This window comes from Curcuma longa, chromosome 11 (genome assembly GCF_044706935.1).
Source record: "Curcuma longa cultivar G26 ecotype Majalengka, Jawa Barat chromosome 11, ITB_CL_G26_1.1, whole genome shotgun sequence".
NCBI lineage: Eukaryota > Viridiplantae > Streptophyta > Magnoliopsida > Zingiberales > Zingiberaceae > Curcuma > Curcuma longa.
Genome location: NC_133871.1, coordinates 20,773,248 through 20,792,580, shown reverse-complemented (window position 1 = coordinate 20,792,580; position 19,333 = coordinate 20,773,248). Strand labels below are relative to the sequence as shown.

The 19,333-nt window shown below is 32.2% G+C and overlaps 1 protein-coding gene across 2 annotated transcripts; it reads left to right on the top strand.

Annotated features, from left to right (window-relative positions):
- The first annotated feature begins 2,816 nt into the window (after positions 1-2,816).
- On the top strand, positions 2,817-15,446 carry LOC141841579 (phosphoinositide phosphatase SAC2-like). 2 transcript variants are annotated; one of them, XM_074729752.1, is made up of 16 exons: positions 2,817-3,653; positions 4,384-4,588; positions 4,698-4,863; positions 5,578-5,800; positions 8,312-8,388; positions 8,540-8,727; positions 8,799-8,896; positions 9,035-9,168; positions 9,312-9,440; positions 10,452-10,932; positions 11,431-11,552; positions 11,689-11,799; positions 13,800-13,997; positions 14,180-14,335; positions 14,766-14,874; positions 15,088-15,446. In XM_074729752.1, exons 1-16 carry the CDS (start codon positions 3,552-3,554, stop codon positions 15,211-15,213), a joined length of 2,625 nt encoding a protein of 874 aa, XP_074585853.1. In that variant the 5' UTR covers positions 2,817-3,551; the 3' UTR covers positions 15,214-15,446. The 2 variants fall into 2 exon arrangements, with proteins under 2 accessions (XP_074585853.1, XP_074585854.1); XM_074729753.1 differs by having other exon boundaries at positions 2,818-3,653; positions 15,109-15,446.
- Positions 15,447-19,333: the final 3,887 nt, after the last annotated feature.

The window sequence follows — 19,333 nt, the reverse complement described above, 5'->3', positions numbered from 1 at the left end:
ACTGAAATAGTTGCAATATACAACTGAAGGAGTTGCATTTGTGTTTCATGATTCAAACTGTTTATTATAAGCGACGATTTTTTTCTAACATTTTTTTTTTACTTTCAAAAAACACAAAGAGGATAAAAAAGGGTTTAAGGAGTGATTAAACAATTTTTATGCCCAATATTACATAAATATTATTACATCAGTACATAAATAGTCTAACACTTTAATTTTTTTAAAAACATGTTTAGGAATTCAAACAAGTAAATGAAAATTTGATATTTAATTTGCTTTTGTTCTTCAAGTCCAATTTGTTATTGCTTATCCAATGACTTCAATCAACTAGCAAGTAATTAAGAAGTATTTGGTTAAGTCAATTCGTAAGAGATGAAATTTATTGTGATCTCGAGATTGGTTTGGCGTTTACTTACTAATTGATTGTTCTGAATTTAGATTTTTTTTTTTCAATAATTAATGGAGTAGGTACTCTTAGATAATCTAATACGTCCGAAGAGTTTAATGCTGTAAATTATTTTTTTTTCTTTTTCCGTGTTGACTCGGTTTTAATTTAACAAGAGTATAAATAATACAAGCCTACTTATGTAATTAGGAATACTTACCTTGATTTCATAAGTATTATTTTAATTTAAAAATAACTTGTATTCATCTTTGTATATCTGATAGAAATTTTAGAAATGGGTCAAATTTTGTATATCTTAGTGATATTGTAGTACTTGCTACAACGTATAAAAGCTACTTGAAAACTTCTATAATATATAGAAGTTATTCGGTAACTATGATAATGCATTTAAAGTAATTTTGATCAATTAAAAATGATTTTGATATAATAGTGCACAGAGTTTAAGATCGAGGGTTCAAAATTTTAAGATTTATGATTTAGCTGCAATATGTAATAGTTACTTAGTAGTTACTACAACGTATAGCAGCTATCGAATATACGAAAAATCATCTATTTTAAATCAAATCTAAATTCACCAAGTACATTATAACATCTAGAGTAGATTATCTAAAATTGAGTGTCATTTATCTTCGTTATAGCAATTATTCAATAGCTGCTATAATATAGAGTAGTTATTCAATAATTGTTACAATGTAAAAAATCACCTATTTCATTTTAATCAAATTAAATTATAAATTTATCCTAGCTAAATACATTATAGCAATTGTCGAATAGATTCTACACATTATAAAAGTTATTCCGTAGTTGTTATAACGTCACTAAAATAAGGAGTATTTTTAAGATAAAATACTAATATGATATATTATAGTGTCCTGTTGACCTTTTTTTAAAGAGATATATACATTTGATGTTTGTTTTAATTTGTGGAGTTCTTTTAATTTTTATTCAAATCAATATGCTGAAAGGCAATAAAAATAAAATGCACAATTTAGCCTCACTTAACAACTTATGCTATCAATTTAACAATGTGAGTGTCAAGAAAAGGACCTATCTCAATGTAAACATGTAAGTGAGACATGTCAAATCCATTAGTATTGGATCACAAAGAATTAAGACTAATCTAAAACATTTATGAATAAATTAAATTTTGAAAGTGAGGAATGTCATTTGTCTTCATTGTAACAATTATCCTATATATTATAATAACTATTTAGTAACTATTATAATATCGCTAAATAATGAATATTTTCAAATAAAATTATTAATAAAAATACTCTTTTGAGTTTTTTAAAAAAGATATCCATGACGCCCTTCTAATTTTTATCCAAATCACTTAACAAGTTATGGATCAATTTAATAGTGTAAATAAAATGTAAAGAAAAGGACAAATCAATTTACTATTGTAAATAAAATGTAAAGAAAAGGACAAATCTGAATGTAATCATGAAGTGAGACAGGTCAAATCCATGAGCATTGGATAGATCACAAATAATTAAGACCAATCTAAAACAGCTGTGAATAAATTAAATACTGAAATTGAGAAATGCCAATTTGTCTTCTTATTAATGACACGACGAAGACAGTAGAAGCTTCAAAGCAACTCAATTTCGTTTTTGTTTAATCACGCGCGTCACGTGGGTGCATTCCATTGGGAGAAATGAAAATTTATTATTTCACCGAGGAGATGATGACATCACAATTTAGTAAACAAACGCAGACAATTTTTTAAAAAATATTTTTTATTTACATAATTAAAATGATCTATTTTTAAAATTAAAATGATATATTTTTATTTAAAAGTTAGGACCCTAACCAACTGATCATACCCCCGTACATTCTTTCCCATTCATAAATTGGGTATATGAGATTTTCACGTTAAATAGTGCAATTTTTTATGTTTATTTTTCTAAAAATATCTTTGCTTCGTATTATGAAAGCTGTCATACTGACTATCACATCGAGTCCGGTGGGAGTTGACTTGTACTAGTCGACGATCACTTGGGAGCTATTTACTATTATTTTTTTTAAAAATAATAAATTATTTAATTCGATAACAGATTTTAGACTATTTAAGTAACGATTCACTCGAGTAACAAATGATATCAAGTTCTCTGTTTCTACAGTTTGTAAAATATATTAAGTTTTTTCCTTGACATGAAAATATAATTTTATATCGTAGAAATTCAAATAAGTTTTTGTCGTCCTTTAGTTTTTACCTTTTACGTATTAAATTGAACAAAAAAGGATAAGAAAAAAAGCGGTCAACGGCACTTGCCCGAGCCGCAAACCGATGCGGCAATGCGCCTGAAATTTTATCTGTACACATGTCGATTAAAAATTTGTCTTTTATCAACTCAACACGTTTCTTCTTCTTTATCGGTCGCCGTCTCCGACAGCATCCGCCGCGATCCATAATCGGGAAGCAGTAATCTTCCTAGAGTTCCCACCACTTTTTTCGTCCCCCACGAATCTCTTCAGTTTGATTGCAGTAACTGATGGTGAATTCTTTTTGTGATCTTTAGACGATGAGATCTCGATCAGAGCAGCCATATGAGCGCAGGTGACTCCGACCTAATTATTGTACTCTCTCATCCGTCGTGGAGTATTCCATGGCCGTAAGGAGATAACAGCGTCAGAAAAGCCTCAATTTTTTGCGCCCCATTTTTCTTGTGGAAGCCGTCGCTCACCCTTTCAGTGGCTTTCGTTCGCCTCCATTCCTGTTGCATCGACGACTGCTTCCGAGTTACGTCTGCAAATTATTGCGAGAAATTCCATTTCCAGATCCGGCGTAGAGACCTGCTTCTAAGGGAGCAGGGGAAAGAAAATTCAACTTCTGATCTATCCTTTGCGATTTTTCTTGCGAAGATTGAAGCTTTATGAGAGCTGAACTCTTTCCTTTTTCTTGCTGGTTTTTGATTCGGTTCTGTGCGTGCTGCTAAAAAAAATCTCTTTTGTGGACGATTCCAAACTATTTACAGCAACAAACCCCGTCTTCCTGTGTGTTGCTTTTCTTTCCTATCTTTCGGTTTATTTTCTAGAGCGTTCCTGCTTGCTTGCGCTTCTCCTGTGAATGGAGGCGACAGAGTGGTAAGGCTTATGTGAGCGAGCGAGCTGCGGCCGGAGGAGCTCGGGATTGGTGGATCCGATGGCGGCAGACAGCGAAACGGTGGCGGCAGTGAGTCCAGTGACCGCTGCATCCGCCAGTAGTGGCTACCTCCAGAAGTTTAGGCTTTATGAGACTCATATGGTGAGTTGTGACTCCTACTAACAGATGAATCTTGATTATTTGTTTATACTACCTAATGGTTGGTTCGATCTTGGTTGTCTTTCGTCAACTTTTATAAATGATCTCTCCTTTTGAAACGGAACTTGAAGTAATCTTCTAGTACTCTTTATTCCACTTGTAGAAATTCTCTCTGCCTCCGTCTGTTGACGGGGATCATTTCTGGTGGGATTTTGTCATTGTTGTTAATTCTTCTCCTATTATATATTTGTGAAATCTGGAGAGTTCCTTCATAAGCTTCATTAGCTTCCCTTTCTTGAAAGATAGAAAAATTCTTGATCTTGAAGCTCCTTGAGAAAATCCTGCACACTAGTTTCCGTGTTGTTAACCTTTGCTATCTGCTAACCCTAATAACCTGTGGCCTTCTATTGTTTCTGTTCAGTAAGTTTGTTAATACATTGATCAGTAAAATGTGATCCTTTTCTCCCCCTTCCAAATATTCATATGGATGTGCAGAAAACCCAAATATTTATGTTCCTTCCAGATGTTTCTCTGTGATTGTTACTCGTTCAACAATCTTTAATGGTTTGTGTCTAGTTTTTCCATGCTGGTCACACATCTTGATGGATCTAAAATTATAGATTTTTACTTGGAACTCTTGAAGTACTCATTATTGGACTGCATCAGTAATAAAATATGCAGTACTCAAGTCACTTTCTTTGCTTTACCTAAATACCTGTTTATTTGGTTGCAGAAATTCTATCTAGTAGGAAGCAATAATAACAAAACACAATGGAGGGTATTAATAATTGATAGGCTGGAACCCTCCGAGCTGAACATTCATGAGGACCCAACAACCTACTCCACCATTGAATGTAATGATTTGCTGAAGCGAGTACATGAGGGTAACACAGTAACAGGCGGATTAAAATTTGTGACAAAATGTTATGGTCTCGCTGGTATGTAGAGTCTCTGTTCATTCTGTACTTGGCTAATTTTTCAGCATTTTTTCAAACACTTCCAAACACTTAAGCATTAAGCTTTCCTGGAACACATGTCCATTCTCAGGGTTTGTCAAGTTCCTTGGGCCTTACTACATGTTGCTTATTACCAGGAGGAGGAAGATTGGTAACATTTGTGGTCATGCTGTATATGGTGTCTCCAAAAGCGAAATGATTACCATTCCAAATTCTATTGTGCGATCAGCTGTGGCCCATTCTAAGGATGAAAACAGGTCTTTTGTCCATTCTTCATGTAAAACATGTGCTGTGCTGTACACTTTATTTTAATGGAGACCATGATTAATCTTCAAAAAAACTGCTTGTTATTGTACCCCAAACTCTTGTAAGCTTGAACTGTCAGTTTAAGTTCTGCTATTTTACATTACAACAAATGTTATCAAGTGCCTGTAAGTTTTTTGCTTCAATCACTATCATAAGGCAATGTGGAGAATTATGTAAAGTATCAATCACATTACTTCATTAACTGTTGGTATATTTGCAATTGTCTTGTTCTGCATACCATCATCCAATTGATTTTTTCTAATACTCAGTACATTTGCTGTGTAAAACTACTATATTCTTGTGTAAAAAATTTGGTAATACTCAGTACTTTTGCTGTGTAAATGTACTATCTTCTTGTATAAACATTTTGAGATGTAACTTTCAGTTATACCATTGGAATCATAACAGTTTTCTGGAGGCCTAAATGCCAGATCAATTTTACCAGGCAACTTTAGATCTTGGAATCAGTATTTGGATTGTCATATTATTTCCATTATTCCTGGTATTGGAGGAAATACGTACAGGTTTATTGTAGCTTCTGTTACATACATGTTTCTTGTGGTTTTTGTTCCTGTGGAAATAATCATTACCTTTTTTCATGCTTTCATGATGTTTGTCTTGTTTGCAGAACCATTCACAACTTGTCTTTCTTATCCATTACATAGATACAAGAAGCTACTCTGTAGTGTGGATCTCACAAAGGACTTCTTCTTCAGTTACTCATACAACATCATGCGTAGTCTTCAGAAGAACCTATATGATGGCATCACAGGACAAGTTCTATATGAAACTATGTTTGTTTGGAATGAGTTCTTGACACGTGGTGTACGTAATCTTCTCAAAAACACTACATGGACAGTCGCACTGATTCATGGATTTTTTAAGCAGGTACATTTTATCCAATTTATGCTTGAAATGTTTTACCAGCATGATTTTGGAGGGATTTTCTATTCCAAGTAGTCTATGATATCATCTAGCTACTTAATGGCTATTAAATATTATGAGAACATCAAGTTTGTGCAGGCTGAACATCTTCAGGTCTCTTCTATGTGAGCACATATGAAAATCACCTCTAGTAGCAGCACTAAAAATGGCCTTTTGTGTGCTCTTGAATTGTTTAACATCTGATTGTTGATGCTATAGGAGGTCCCTAATTCAAGATGGACAATTCTACAACTACACAGCTAACAAGAGATTGATTGTCCTTAAGAAAGACTTTAATGACTTGACCTGAATTATGGTGATGAGATAAGGCATAGAAGTAGACATTTTACAATTCTAGAAGTTAATAGGGAACATTAGACTTGCTTACTCTTCATAGTCCATTCTAACTATGCACTTACTCATTAATGTAATATTATGCTTTAAACCTTATAAATACATGCTATTTATAATTAGATCCCTGACACTCTCCCTCAAGTTGGAGCAAAGTTATCATCTTTGCCTTATTATATAAACTAGAGAAACTCTCATAAACATGAAAGATTTAACACTTAAACTTAGATGAAACAAAACGTAAACAAGTTAATAGAGCATATAGCACCCCGGGTGAGGTGCAGTTGTGAATATGTAGTCACGTCACAAATAGAGGTTGCTGCTAGTGACATTTATGTTTGTGAGGTATGATTGTTGATAGGCTGTTGGGTCACAAGCATAGGTTGGTAGTGGGGGTGCTTATGTAGACCTTGCAACGAGCAAAGGTGGGTGATTGTGTTGTGAGCAAAGGTTGTTTTTTTGGCTTTTCTCCTTTTCTCTTGGTTCCATCGTTGCTTTCAGATCTTTAAATCACTTCTTCTTCGATCTGCATTATCTCTTAAGCAGGTGGAAGAAATACCATAGTAGGGAACCTACTGCTCTTCCCTGTTGATAAAGTGTTGTTTGTTGGTGTACTTTAGCTGTTAGGTTAGTATTCTCATACCACGTTGGATTATTTTCACACTTGTTAAATATTGCACAAGAACTTGCAATATGTTCAAGAGAATGCTTTGATGGTAAGAACAGATGTGAGGGGATAGGACTAGTGCTTAAATATGTGTTGGTTGGTGGATTTACTGATGGCCCCTAGGAGAACCTATTCAGCCTCTATGGTTCTATCACTCCATGATAAGTTGTTAAGACATATTTAGAGTACTTTTCACATTTCATCTTGTCAACATTAATATTCATATTGTCACACCATGCCTTGATCAAAATTTGAAATCAAAAGGATAATTTACGAGTTAAAGTAGAGGTACTAAACATGGTTTAAAGACTCGGAAAGGCTAAGAGCCTATTTGAAAATTTGTTATATCTTGAACTAAGCATGATAAAAAAGAGTTTGGATTTGAGAAATTTAATTATTTGATTTGAAATTGTTTAAATTTGATACGAAGAGGAAAGTTAATTCGAATTTGACTTGAAGAAATTTGATGTTTATTATTATTATTATTTTAAAAGCAATGTTGTAATCTTATTGGATGCAGTTTGGATCTAAACATAATTATGGATTGAAGTAGGATTGACTTTAATTTGGGTTCAATTTTAATTCATGCATATTTTTGTAGGAATTAACAATGAAAATGTTAAATAATTTTAAATGCTTTTACATAAATTAATTTTAAAAATTCAAAATTATTTCTGATGTTTGATTTTGAATTTCAATCATTTCTGAAAAATTATTTTAAATTAGTTTTTGACCGTCTTGAGTGAATTGAGAAATTAACTCAATTTTTTTAGGAATTTAAAATCAACTCAACTTGATTCACTCAAAAAATACCAAATAATTTTGAATCCTGAAAACAATAATCCTAAAATTAAAATTTTAAAATAAATTTTGAATAACTTTACATATTAAAAACTCTAAAAAAAAGGGCAATCTAGTGCACGAGGCTCTCACCAATGTGGGGTCCTGGGAAGGATCTATTATACGCAGCCTTATCCTACTTTGCAAATTGTTATTTCCGAAACTCGAACCTGTGACCTCCAAGTCACACGACAACAACTTTATCATTCTCATGAATTAAAAAAAATCAAAATTAATTTAAAAAATTCTTGCAAAGAATTAAAACAAATTGTAAATTTGTGAGCGAACTACAATATGATTTGGCGTAGTTTCTTGATGTTAGATGTTTAGGTTATATTCCTCCATAGTAAATTTGCATCTCTTATATGCTGGTGACCTTTTTATATCAGTAATCATTTAAAAATATTTCCTTGATTCTCCAGATTGTATAACATATTGTTGTTCACTGTGATGCTAGCCAAAAAAGTTTCAAAATTTCATTGTCTCTTAGTTGCAGCTTCCTTTATGTTTGGCCAACGGAAAATGTTCCTTTGTCCCTATCAAGTATCTTTCTGTCAGCCAATCAGCAATTATTTCTAACTGCATAAGAACTTACTCTGCCTTCTGTATGATTTCAGGTTAGGCTCTCAGTCTGTGGCAAAAGTTTTAAGTTTACACTCATTGCCAGACGCTCGCGTCATTTTGCAGGCACCAGGTGATTAATTAAGATGTATTTGCTTCAAAGACTTGTTTCTTTTTCAGATGCATGTTGTCAAAATACTAAAATTGTTCACATAAGAGTTATGTGATCTGACCATAGTCTCTTTGGCCAATGCTTTAATGTAACTAAGTTTGACTTGGATTAGGTACCTAAAACGTGGTGTTAACGAGAAGGGTAGAGTAGCCAACGATGTTGAGACAGAACAGATTGTATGTGAAGATACTGTCGAACAGATGTCTTCAGAAATAACTTCAGTGGTTCAGAATCGAGGTTCAATTCCCCTCTTCTGGTCCCAGGAAGCTTCAAAGCTAAATGTTAGGCCTGATATTGTCTGTAAGTTCCAGACTCTTGCATTAGCTTTGTCAAACTATACATGTAACTCATATGCAAACACATCTTTTTAGTGCACAAGAAGGACAATAACTTTGAAGCTACCAGACTTCACTTTGAAAATCTTGTGAAGCGATATGGAAATCCTGTTATTATTTTAAATTTGATTAAGGTAGGGAATTTCTGCTGTTCACTAGTGAATAGGAAAGTTTTTTTTTTATTTTCAATTTTCTGTACATATGTTCACCATCATTGTCAGAGATTTTTTGTACTCATGTAATATCACTACTTGTTTGTTCTGCACAATCAGTCACGTGAGAAGAAGCCACGAGAATCTTTGCTTCGTGCAGAGTTCAGTAACGCAATTGATTTTATAAATAAAGATTTACCTGGTGAAAAGTGCTTGAAGTTCTTGCATTGGGATATCCAAAAACAATCTAGAAGGTATGTAGCTGGTATAACAAATGTCTCTTTATGGTAATTTTTTACTATTCAAGCAAGAAATGAATTATTATTTGTGATCTTCATCTTTGTTTACATGACTTGTTCACCCTTCAATTGATCATTGGCTACTGAAATATATTTAGGAAAGGTGAAAATGTGCTGGAAATGTTAGGAAAAGTGGCGGCATATGCCTTGAATCTAACTGGAATTTTCCATTGCCAATTAGCACCATTTGTGAAAATTCAAGATGTTGATCTGCTGGTAGATATTGGGTAAGGATATCTTTATCTAGCTTGCTTTCTGTTTGTATTATTGCTATTTTAGGTTTCTCTTTTACTTTCACGATTAGCATCACAGTATTTCAGCATTCAGTTTTATTATTTGCTTGCAGTTAGCACAGAAATTTGAATCATTGAAAATAGATAGCCCCAATCTAAACAAGTTATATTGAAAAGAATCGGAAATTAAATGTTGATAGTCTGGAATGACAATGGTGAAGTTCGACGTCATGTGAATTTGGAGTTTGGTTTGAAGTCCTTGTGTTATTATTTAATTTAGATTAAAGTAACATTAACTGTTAATATATATTCGGGTAACATTATTGCTTAATAGGGGGAATCACTTGGGAATGCAGAATGCTAGTGATACTCATAAAAAATATGAATTTTTTCTGATTTATTGGCTTTAATATCTAATATTTGATCCATGTCAGGAGCAATCATTTGCAAATAGCGTATGCTTGTAACACTGATCAAGAAGGATGAAGTAACTTTTAAATTAGATTAGTGAAGAAGTAATTTTAACGAGTCGAAGTTAGCAGTCGTTTAACCTTTAAGCAATATACAGGTTGGCTTTCTCAAGTTGCTTTGTACCCCAGGTCTGATATGCAATTTTTTTTTTTAATTCTTTGACAGCCCAGGCAAAGCATGCCAGCTGTATCATATTGTTTTTGATAGATATATTGATTTGGATATAGTATTCCAGCAACAAAGCTGACTCATTGTTGATTATTTCCCTTTTCAATAGTTTCAATCTATTTAATGACTACCTTATAAACTTTTCCTTTTGGTTTTCTCCTCTTCTGAGTAACGCAGTAGTGATATCTTTCTTCATATTTATAATACACATTGTCAAGCTGTTAAGATTCTTTAGTCAAAATGGCAGTAGTAAATGTTAGATTGAGAATGGACTAAGCTCACTAGCCTTTTTAATTATCTCAAAGCATATAAGAAATTATGAGGTTGAAACTGCTGCTAACTATCATATTATGGGATATGCTACAGGAGACATGATTTTAGAAAATTGGCATGCAATAACCAATGCAGGGTACCAATTATTTCCATTGGTTCTTATGACAAATCCTGGAAAGATGAAGGGCAGAGCTCAGATATTTCTCAAAGTGAATACTTTGAGGACAGAACTAAATGTGATGATGATAATTCAGCCAATGAAACACATAAGCCTGCTACTTCTCACAATGACTATTATGCAGATGAAGTTGAGTGTAGAGTCAACTTGGCTAAACCACTAAGGCTGCAAAGTGGAGTCCTTAGAACAAATTGTATTGATTGCTTGGATAGAACAAATGTTGCACAGTATGCCTATGGTTTGGCTGCACTCGGCCATCAGCTTCATGCCTTGGGATTTATAGATGTTCCAGAAGTAAATTTGGACTCCCCTTTAGCTGACGATATGATGGATCTCTATGAAAGAATGGGGGACACACTTTCCCTGCAGTATGGTGGTTCTGGTGCTCACAACAAGGTATTGAAATGCATCAGATAAATGATATATACTTTGAGGGATATATATATTTTTAAAGAGATTATTATATAATTTCTTTTCAATGTTTCTTAGATATTTTTGAAATTTAATTCCCCTCTTTACAGGTTTTACATGTAATATGCTGATTTCCTTAGAAAAATGCATAAGCCTTCTCTGCCTAATTTCAACATCTTTAGTTAATACTTGCCTAATCAGATTCATTCCTTGAGAAGTCTGGTATTAAGTATTTCCCCAACACATTTTTCTGTAGGTAAAGGTTTATTTTGTCTTCAGCCTAGCTATTTTAAATTTGATGTATCTTGAGTTTCCTAGTTTAACAATGTCAACACTGCTTTTGGGAAAATTATAAAATTATATGCGTGAATGAGGAAAACAAAGTCCAGATTCATTTTCCAAAGCCTATGTGTAACATAAAATTATTTCATATGCTCGCGGCACCACTGAATTCTTAAATATTATTTTTTGTATGCTGTTCAGATATTTTCTGAAAGAAGAGGTCAATGGAAGGCCGCAACCCAGTCTCAGGAGTTGTTGAGGACGATACAGCGATACTATAACAATGCCTATATGGATGCAGAGAAGCAAAATGCTATTAACTTGTAGGTCCTTAGTTTCTCTTCAACAAATTACCTTTAAGCTCCTTGCAGTGGCTTATATTCAGTATACATATTGCCTGTAGTACGACTTCCTTGGCAACAGTCTCGATTCATTCTGATAACTGTATGAAATTTGTAGGTTCTTGGGTCATTTCCAACCCCACCAGGGTAAACCAGCACTTTGGGAGCTGGGTTCTGATCAACATTACAATATCGGAAGGCTTAATACACATTGTCATGAGAATACAAGGTATTCATATTTTGTTGATTTTCTTGAATTGTGTATGGATAGTACTAGACTTTCCACACCTGTTTATCCAAAGAAAATGACAACTAAGCTGTGGCTACTGTTAAAGACACAGGATCAGATCTTCATATCCACTGGTGAGGATAACTAGTATCCTTTCGTACAGGATAGAAGTAGAACAATTTATCTTTTAGGATACATTGTGAGGAGACTTCCAAATCTTCTTGCAAAGGAATAAAAGGGAAAGAATAAGAATTGTTTTAGATTAAACTTGCCTGATATTATCGCTGTAAAATATAAAACACATGGAAAGGTAATTAATCTTTTCAGAATTCTTATAGAGTTGGTTTAAATTCATTCCTAGGACTTTGGCCGTTGGTAAATTGACTCCCTATACAATTATTTCAAATAAAGCTAATTATAATTATCTTTTTTATGAGTTTAGACATTTCTAACCCAGGTCATCTAGGCCTAATGTAACCCTCAATCTTTTTCATGAGACCTGGTATAGGCATTGGTGGTCTTTAAAAGCTAATTTTAATTTTAAAAACAAATAGAATTAAAATGAATGAGATTATGAAAAATTAGCCCACTGCAAACAGGGTTCCAAGCTAGTTTATAATGTGGCAGAGAAGCATTTAATGTCACTCTTCATTTGGTATATGTGCTGGTCCTCAAAAAAAAAAAAAAAATTTCCCCAAAAAATAAATATGTTTTTTCTTAGGCCTTGTAATTTTTAGCTTGATCCAACCTTCATGCACTAGATGTGTTGAGGGAAAATAGTGAAGTAGAAGTAGACTTTAGATGATGGCATCTTCAAGAATCTAATTGTAAAGGAAAGCAGATTGGAGCGGGGAAGAGCATAGACAAAATGATAGTTGCGGGATGGTGTAAAGAAAAGACACAAATTAGAGAGGCAAGGACGAGTTTCTAATGGCAGGAGAACAGATGTTAGATGTGACGGAGATAAACTTAGGGGAGATAAGTTTGTGAACATCTTGAGAGAGGGGGTGGTAGGGACATGTCTTTTATATTATGAATCTCTTTTGGGAAGGTCTCATAGTGGATTTGCACATAGATGGAGAATAGGTCTTTGCTGTGATAGAGTAAGCTTTGAGAATGAGAGACAAGCAATGTTCAGGCAGCAAGGGAGGGATAAAAGGCATATCTTTTCTTTATGGGAGGGAAGAAACCCATCTATATGTTGAGATGAAGAAAGTTTGTTTTGATTATTGGTACTAGAGAGGGACAGTGGATATTGGCTAGTGGATTTTTGCTGGGAGGGAGAATTTAAAAAAATGGAGGGGCGAGATTAATACGAAATTTGCATGGTCTTCGAGTAGGATAACTATTTGTGGAGTTTCCACAAACCACCATAAGAATCTTAATGGTGCTATGAGTCACAAATGGAATGGGTCACAGCACAAGATCAATTTCATTGGTGAGAATGAGATAACAAACTTTTGTTAATGAGGGGAGAAGACAAGTTCTTCTTTGATTCATTGAGAAATAGGAACTCATTTTCTTGAAAGGGGAAAATGGTGATGGAAGCATTTGCATTAACCTGGTTTGACAGTATTAGTCTATAGCATTTTCTTCGAACAGCTATCGACTAGGTATATCCCCATGAGCTAAATTCTGCCTTCGTGTACAACTTCTAATTAAAGTTAGTTACACAATTACAACAGCATAAGTATAATTAAGACCACTCAAGAATTTTTATATGTATGATTAGAAAGATGTGCTTGTCGTCTTCTGTTGAGTTGGAGCTCAAGTTGGTCACCAGGATGGCAGAGAAGCAAATAGTATCCACACATCATCGAGCTAGATAGCATATACTGGATATTGATATCAGACGTTTATACTTTTAAGAATTTTAAATCATACTTATTTCCAATAAAAACATATTCTGGCTATTTTTCTCTTTGCACATCTATGAAAAATATCTTACAAACTTTAAGGATCACTTTCCCAAGTTAACATTCAGTTTCTTTTATTTTCAGGTCATTTATCAAGAGATCCCTATCAGATGGCAATATCATATGTGATAGCCAAATCCCCATCTCTAACTGTGATCCTGAATCAATTGAACCTGTTACCTCTGCATTCCCTCCGAGAATACAACAAGATTCTGTAGTCAAGGGTCTCTGTGATTCCACTCCTGAAATTTCAACTTGTGATAACCACATTCAATATTGCAGGTGAGCTTCTCTAGACTTTCTATTTTGGACTCATTTTAAACTCCGTTTATGGTTTCTGACAAGGAGGTAATTATTTGAACTACAGTTATTTTTCTCTTTTCTTTTGTTGGTTACTTTTTCAGACTACTAAAACAGAAGTGTGTAGCAGTTGAAATTCTACTAAAACTACTTCTCTATATTAGGTACATGTCAACAATTCCCAGGAGGCAAATAGTTTCAGATAATGGGCACATATGCCTCAGCAAACCTAGATTCAATGACTTGAACTATTCAAACTTCCTTGGCTTCGATTGGCTTTCATCATCAGGCAATTCATGTGATGATGAAGGCTTTGACAGGTAATCTTCTATCCTTGATGAAAAATAAGATCTCCCCGATCCCGTGAGATTTGAATCATGCCTAATTTTTATGCCTTATTTTATTTCAAAGAGAAAAAAAGAAAATAAAAATATTATCTGAGGTGCTGGCTTCCTAAGCGACTAAATTTGCTGCAACTCATACAAAATTAATGTTTGCTGTTGACTCGTTTCATTTTATAAAATATAATGCTTGTGTTGGGTGTTTGCCAACCAATCCTAGTAGCATCCTTGTTTGAGAAAGAATTTCAGTTTCATCATTGTAAGTCCTTCAAACATGGCATTGACTGAAATTAAAGCATATAATTTAACACATGTAAGCAAACTAAGCTTGTCAGTGTGGCCATCATCCTACATGGCATCTCTTTCAATGCTCATTTTGCGGTCTATCAACTTTTTACTTATGTTGCAGATCCTCTATCACCAACTCACCGATGGCAAATGTTTCCACTGAAAATGTTCTCGAAGGAACAATCGATGAGGAAATTAGCAGTTTAAACATAGAGGATGCTGAGATTGAGGTTTGTTTCCCTCTCCATGAAATTTACTTTACAGTTTAAAGAGAATTGGTGCCTAGATTCTCAATGGTACTACAAAATAAGGATACTTGATGAGAATTACTGATCACACTTACTAGGAAACTTATGCTGACAGTTAACAAGTGCTTAGATTCTTCTTCTACAATGAAAGTTCAGTATTCGATCTTATAGTTGTTAGATCAAGTAAAATTCCAGGTGGAATTATTATGGAAACAGGTTGGTGAAGCTGAAGGAAGGCAAGCATCTGAAAGATCCAATGCCAGTGAATTCTCTGATAGTTTTGCTCACTGGGTTGCTCATGGAGGGACACTGTACTATTGATGTGCAACAGCTTGCATCATCAAACAAATCATTCTCATCATTTCACTCTCAGGGATGTCGATCAAACATATCAAGTTACAATAAGTTAAAGCTTTTGCTTTTCTTTTTTTACCAGAAAAAAAATAATTAGTATGGATCAAGGGTTCACGGATGCAATTCTTTGGAGGCTAAGGATTCTCCTTTGTAAATAATGTCACGAAGAAGAATGAAATAAATGAGCCAATATCTGCTTTCCAATTTGCATCGACAAATTAGAGATTGTACATTTGGAATTGAGTGGCCTAATTTATTGGATTATTTTTTTTTATCGATTTTAATGGTGTTCGAAGAGAATTTTTATTTCTTGTCATGCTGCCTTCAACATGCTTAGGTTTGCTTAGATTTGATCATTAATTTCGTTCTTATCTATATACATTACAATGATAATTCACGTTTATGTGAATGGATAGCAAGGGTGGGCAGTCGCAATCCAAATCTAATAAATTAAATTGATTCAAATTAGAAATTTTAGTTTATTAAATTATCTATCCAAAAGTTCGATGAAATAATGCAGAAATCATCATAATCGAATTGAGCAATTAATATTTTTATAATAACATAAAAATAAAACATAGGATATTAGTTATTATATTTTTTTACCACTATCACTTTTTATATTTATTTAAAAATTAATATAACTTTAAAACATGATGATTTTTGTTATAATACTCTTAACATAATTATATTTGTAAAGTAATTTTTAGTTGATATTTAATATGATTTTAAATTGAAGGTAAAAAATTTAAAATACTTGCTACAACTAGACTCGTAAGCACACGTGTCTCGAGCCATCAAAAGTTAGAGTGGATCTGTTGAGTTAATCTATCTTATCAAATAATTTAGATAATTAAATTAAAATTTTATTAATTTATTTTAAATTAAATTCAAATGGATCAATCTGTTTAGACTTGTGACTCGCATGAATTGACCTGTGATAAACTTGGATTGATCCGCAAATTAAAAAAATTATTTTTTTCTTTAAAATTTAAAATTAAAATAAAAAATTTAATAGATTAATGAACTTGACCCTTTTAAATCATAATTTAAATTTAAATTTTTTAATTTTATCGATTTAAACTGTAATCCAAATTTAAAATTTTTATATTTTTTTCATTTTTTTAGGCTTGTGGGTTTGACTCGCCTAAACTTCAACCTATCTAGGAGTTGAATTGAGTTGGAGTTTTTCTAACTCACAGAGTTGATGAACCAATTCACTTCGTCATATGATAGATTTATGATGGATCGATTTGTTTCATCATAGATTGATCCTTTTTGCAGCTCTACACGTGTCACATCCATCTCAGTAAAGAATTAATTGTTTACATAAATTACAAATGTTATTATTTTATATGCGTTTGTCATCTTTCTCCTTTTTAATTAATTTTCAAGATGTCTAGTGTTAATTTGTCCTCCTTCCCCTCATTAATTGTTTTTGGCTTGTAACTGACGTGGCAACCCAATGAGCACACCAGCACGGGTGGAAATGAGGCGTGTTTTGAATTTTTAATATTTAAAAACAATTAACTATTTGACAATATGATTGAATTTGTTATAATTATAAACAAATACAAAGTTGCACAATTAATGTTCCATTGGATAAGCTCGTGGATATTTAAGTGAAAATTTTAAACTTTAAAGCGTTGACGGCATAAGTTTAGTAAATAATTAAGTTAAATCTAAAAAGTATCGACGACTCTCATTTTTTTAATATGTTATTTTGAATAAAAAATTATTTCATATTTCATAAGCTGTAAGTAACTTATGATTGTGATTAAGATAAAAGGTTTCCAATGGAGGTGATGATGATAAATTAAAATAATAAAACAAAATTATATGAACAATAGAGGATAAAATATTTTATAATTTAGGAGAGGTTTGGTTGGTCCATTAATGATTTAAATCCAATCAATCTTTTGTATCCTTGCTTGAGATGGGAGCTATCTTTTCATGGACAATGAAAGGAAAAAATAGATGAAAAGGAAACAAATCTAAGATAGGACTGTCTTTGGTTCAGGATTTTAGGATTTAAGATTTAAGATTTATTTTAGTCTATCAACTTACATAAGTATTTTATAATTTATAATTAGACATTAAAGAAAATTGATGTATTCTTTTTATTTCTTTATTTATTTTATTTTAGTGCTTAGCCCATCTCTAATTTCGATTCATCCATGAGATGAGATGTTGAGATCTCTCACTCATTTACGCGATACAAGTGCTTCATTGAAGTACAATTGATCTACTTTCTATCATCTTTAAAGCGACACAATCTTCACAATACCATTCAAGGGATCGATCGAGTGGAAGATGAAATTTTCTTTTCAATTGAACCGGATTTTATTATACTAAATTTTAATATAGTAATCATAATGAGCTCAATTATAATATTCAAATGATATTAATCATATATCATGCGTGAAGCATTATTCTTTCACGCAAGCAAAACATCTCTTTTCCTTCATTAATTAAAATTGACAATATAGTAATAATTGTGCCACGATGATTGATATCCATTATTGGTGATATCAATTGTCCAATTATTTAGGTTGATCTAATTGATTAGCGTTAGACCGGGCCATGGAATTTAATTAGACATTGACTTGTGTATATGATTTTAATAATTAAATTCAATACAGTTTAAAAATTACGAGAGTGCCTAATTAATTATACGCTTTTAAATTCAAATTTATTAACTAAAAGTAATTTTATTATTACTCTACGTAGTAAAATCTTTAACTTCCATGTAACAACACAAACAAGTAAAAAGAATTTAATATAATTCAATATAAATTTAAGTAAAAAATTTATAATTACATTAAAGATTGAACAAATTAATATTCACAGCTTGAACTTGATGGAAGATCTCTCCATCTTCATTAAAATTTTCTCTAAATCGAGCACCTTAACTCTAAAGCTCTTTGGACAGAAGAAAAAGTGGTGGTGAGAAGTTGCAATTTTCAAATATACATCAAAAATTTCAGCTAGATTAATTCCAATAATTATTTGATTTTTAAAATCTCTCTCTATAAATTATGTTTCTAGTTTTCTTAATGATTTTTAAAAGTATATATATAGCGCAAAAAATTTAAAAAAAAGTACTTAATTTGAAAAAAATAACCCTATTATATTGTTATTTCAAAAATACACTTATTTCAATAGTGGCTTTATTCAAAATTTTTATTTAAAAAATACTCTTACTCTAATATTGTCGTAGTACGTAGTTTTGTTCAAAAATTGTTAACATATAATAGCTTTATTTAAAACTATTATAATATATATATAATAATTTGATCAAAACTAATCTACTTTATATTAATTTTGAACAAATTGGTTACATGTTAGCCGTTTTGATCAAAATTAGTATAAAAGTGAATTTGATTAATTAATTTGGAGTAATTTAAACCAAGTTGAAAAATGATATTTTTGATAACCAATGTGTAACAATTTTAATTAAATATGAACAATTTTATTTTAAATTTTAGTAATTTGGACCAAAGCTACTACAATAATATATATTTGGAACCAAAGTATTTTTAGAATAAAAAAATAAGATAAGACACTAGTTAGATATTTTTTTAAAACTAAAACCTATTTTTTTAAGAATAATAAAATAAAGGGCACCCTTATTTATATATATACCTTTAGTGAGACATAATCTATTTATAGTAGTTAATATGAATTTAGTAGATCATTGTTCCAACCCATCGAACATAAAAACAATTGGATTTCATAATTTTTTATTCTACCAGTGAACATAAATAAACACTAGTAAATAGGAAAATTCAAATGACACAAAAAGTGGTGACAAATTCTGCATATCTCGATTTCTTTCCAAAAAAAAAATCGTTTTGTTTTGCTCATGATTAATATTCAAGAAAATGTTAAAATAGTTGCTTGCTGGTGTGGCAGAACAGAAAAGTCTTGTAATAGTTGGAAATGCAAGCATTTTTCTAGATGTAAGAAACAGATGGATGGAGATTGGCGACAACAGGGCACAAAAATTTCCTTAATTTAATTCCCAAAAATGGGACCTTTTTTCCTGTATAAAATGAGGGGAGAGGGAGCTCATGTTCATCATCAA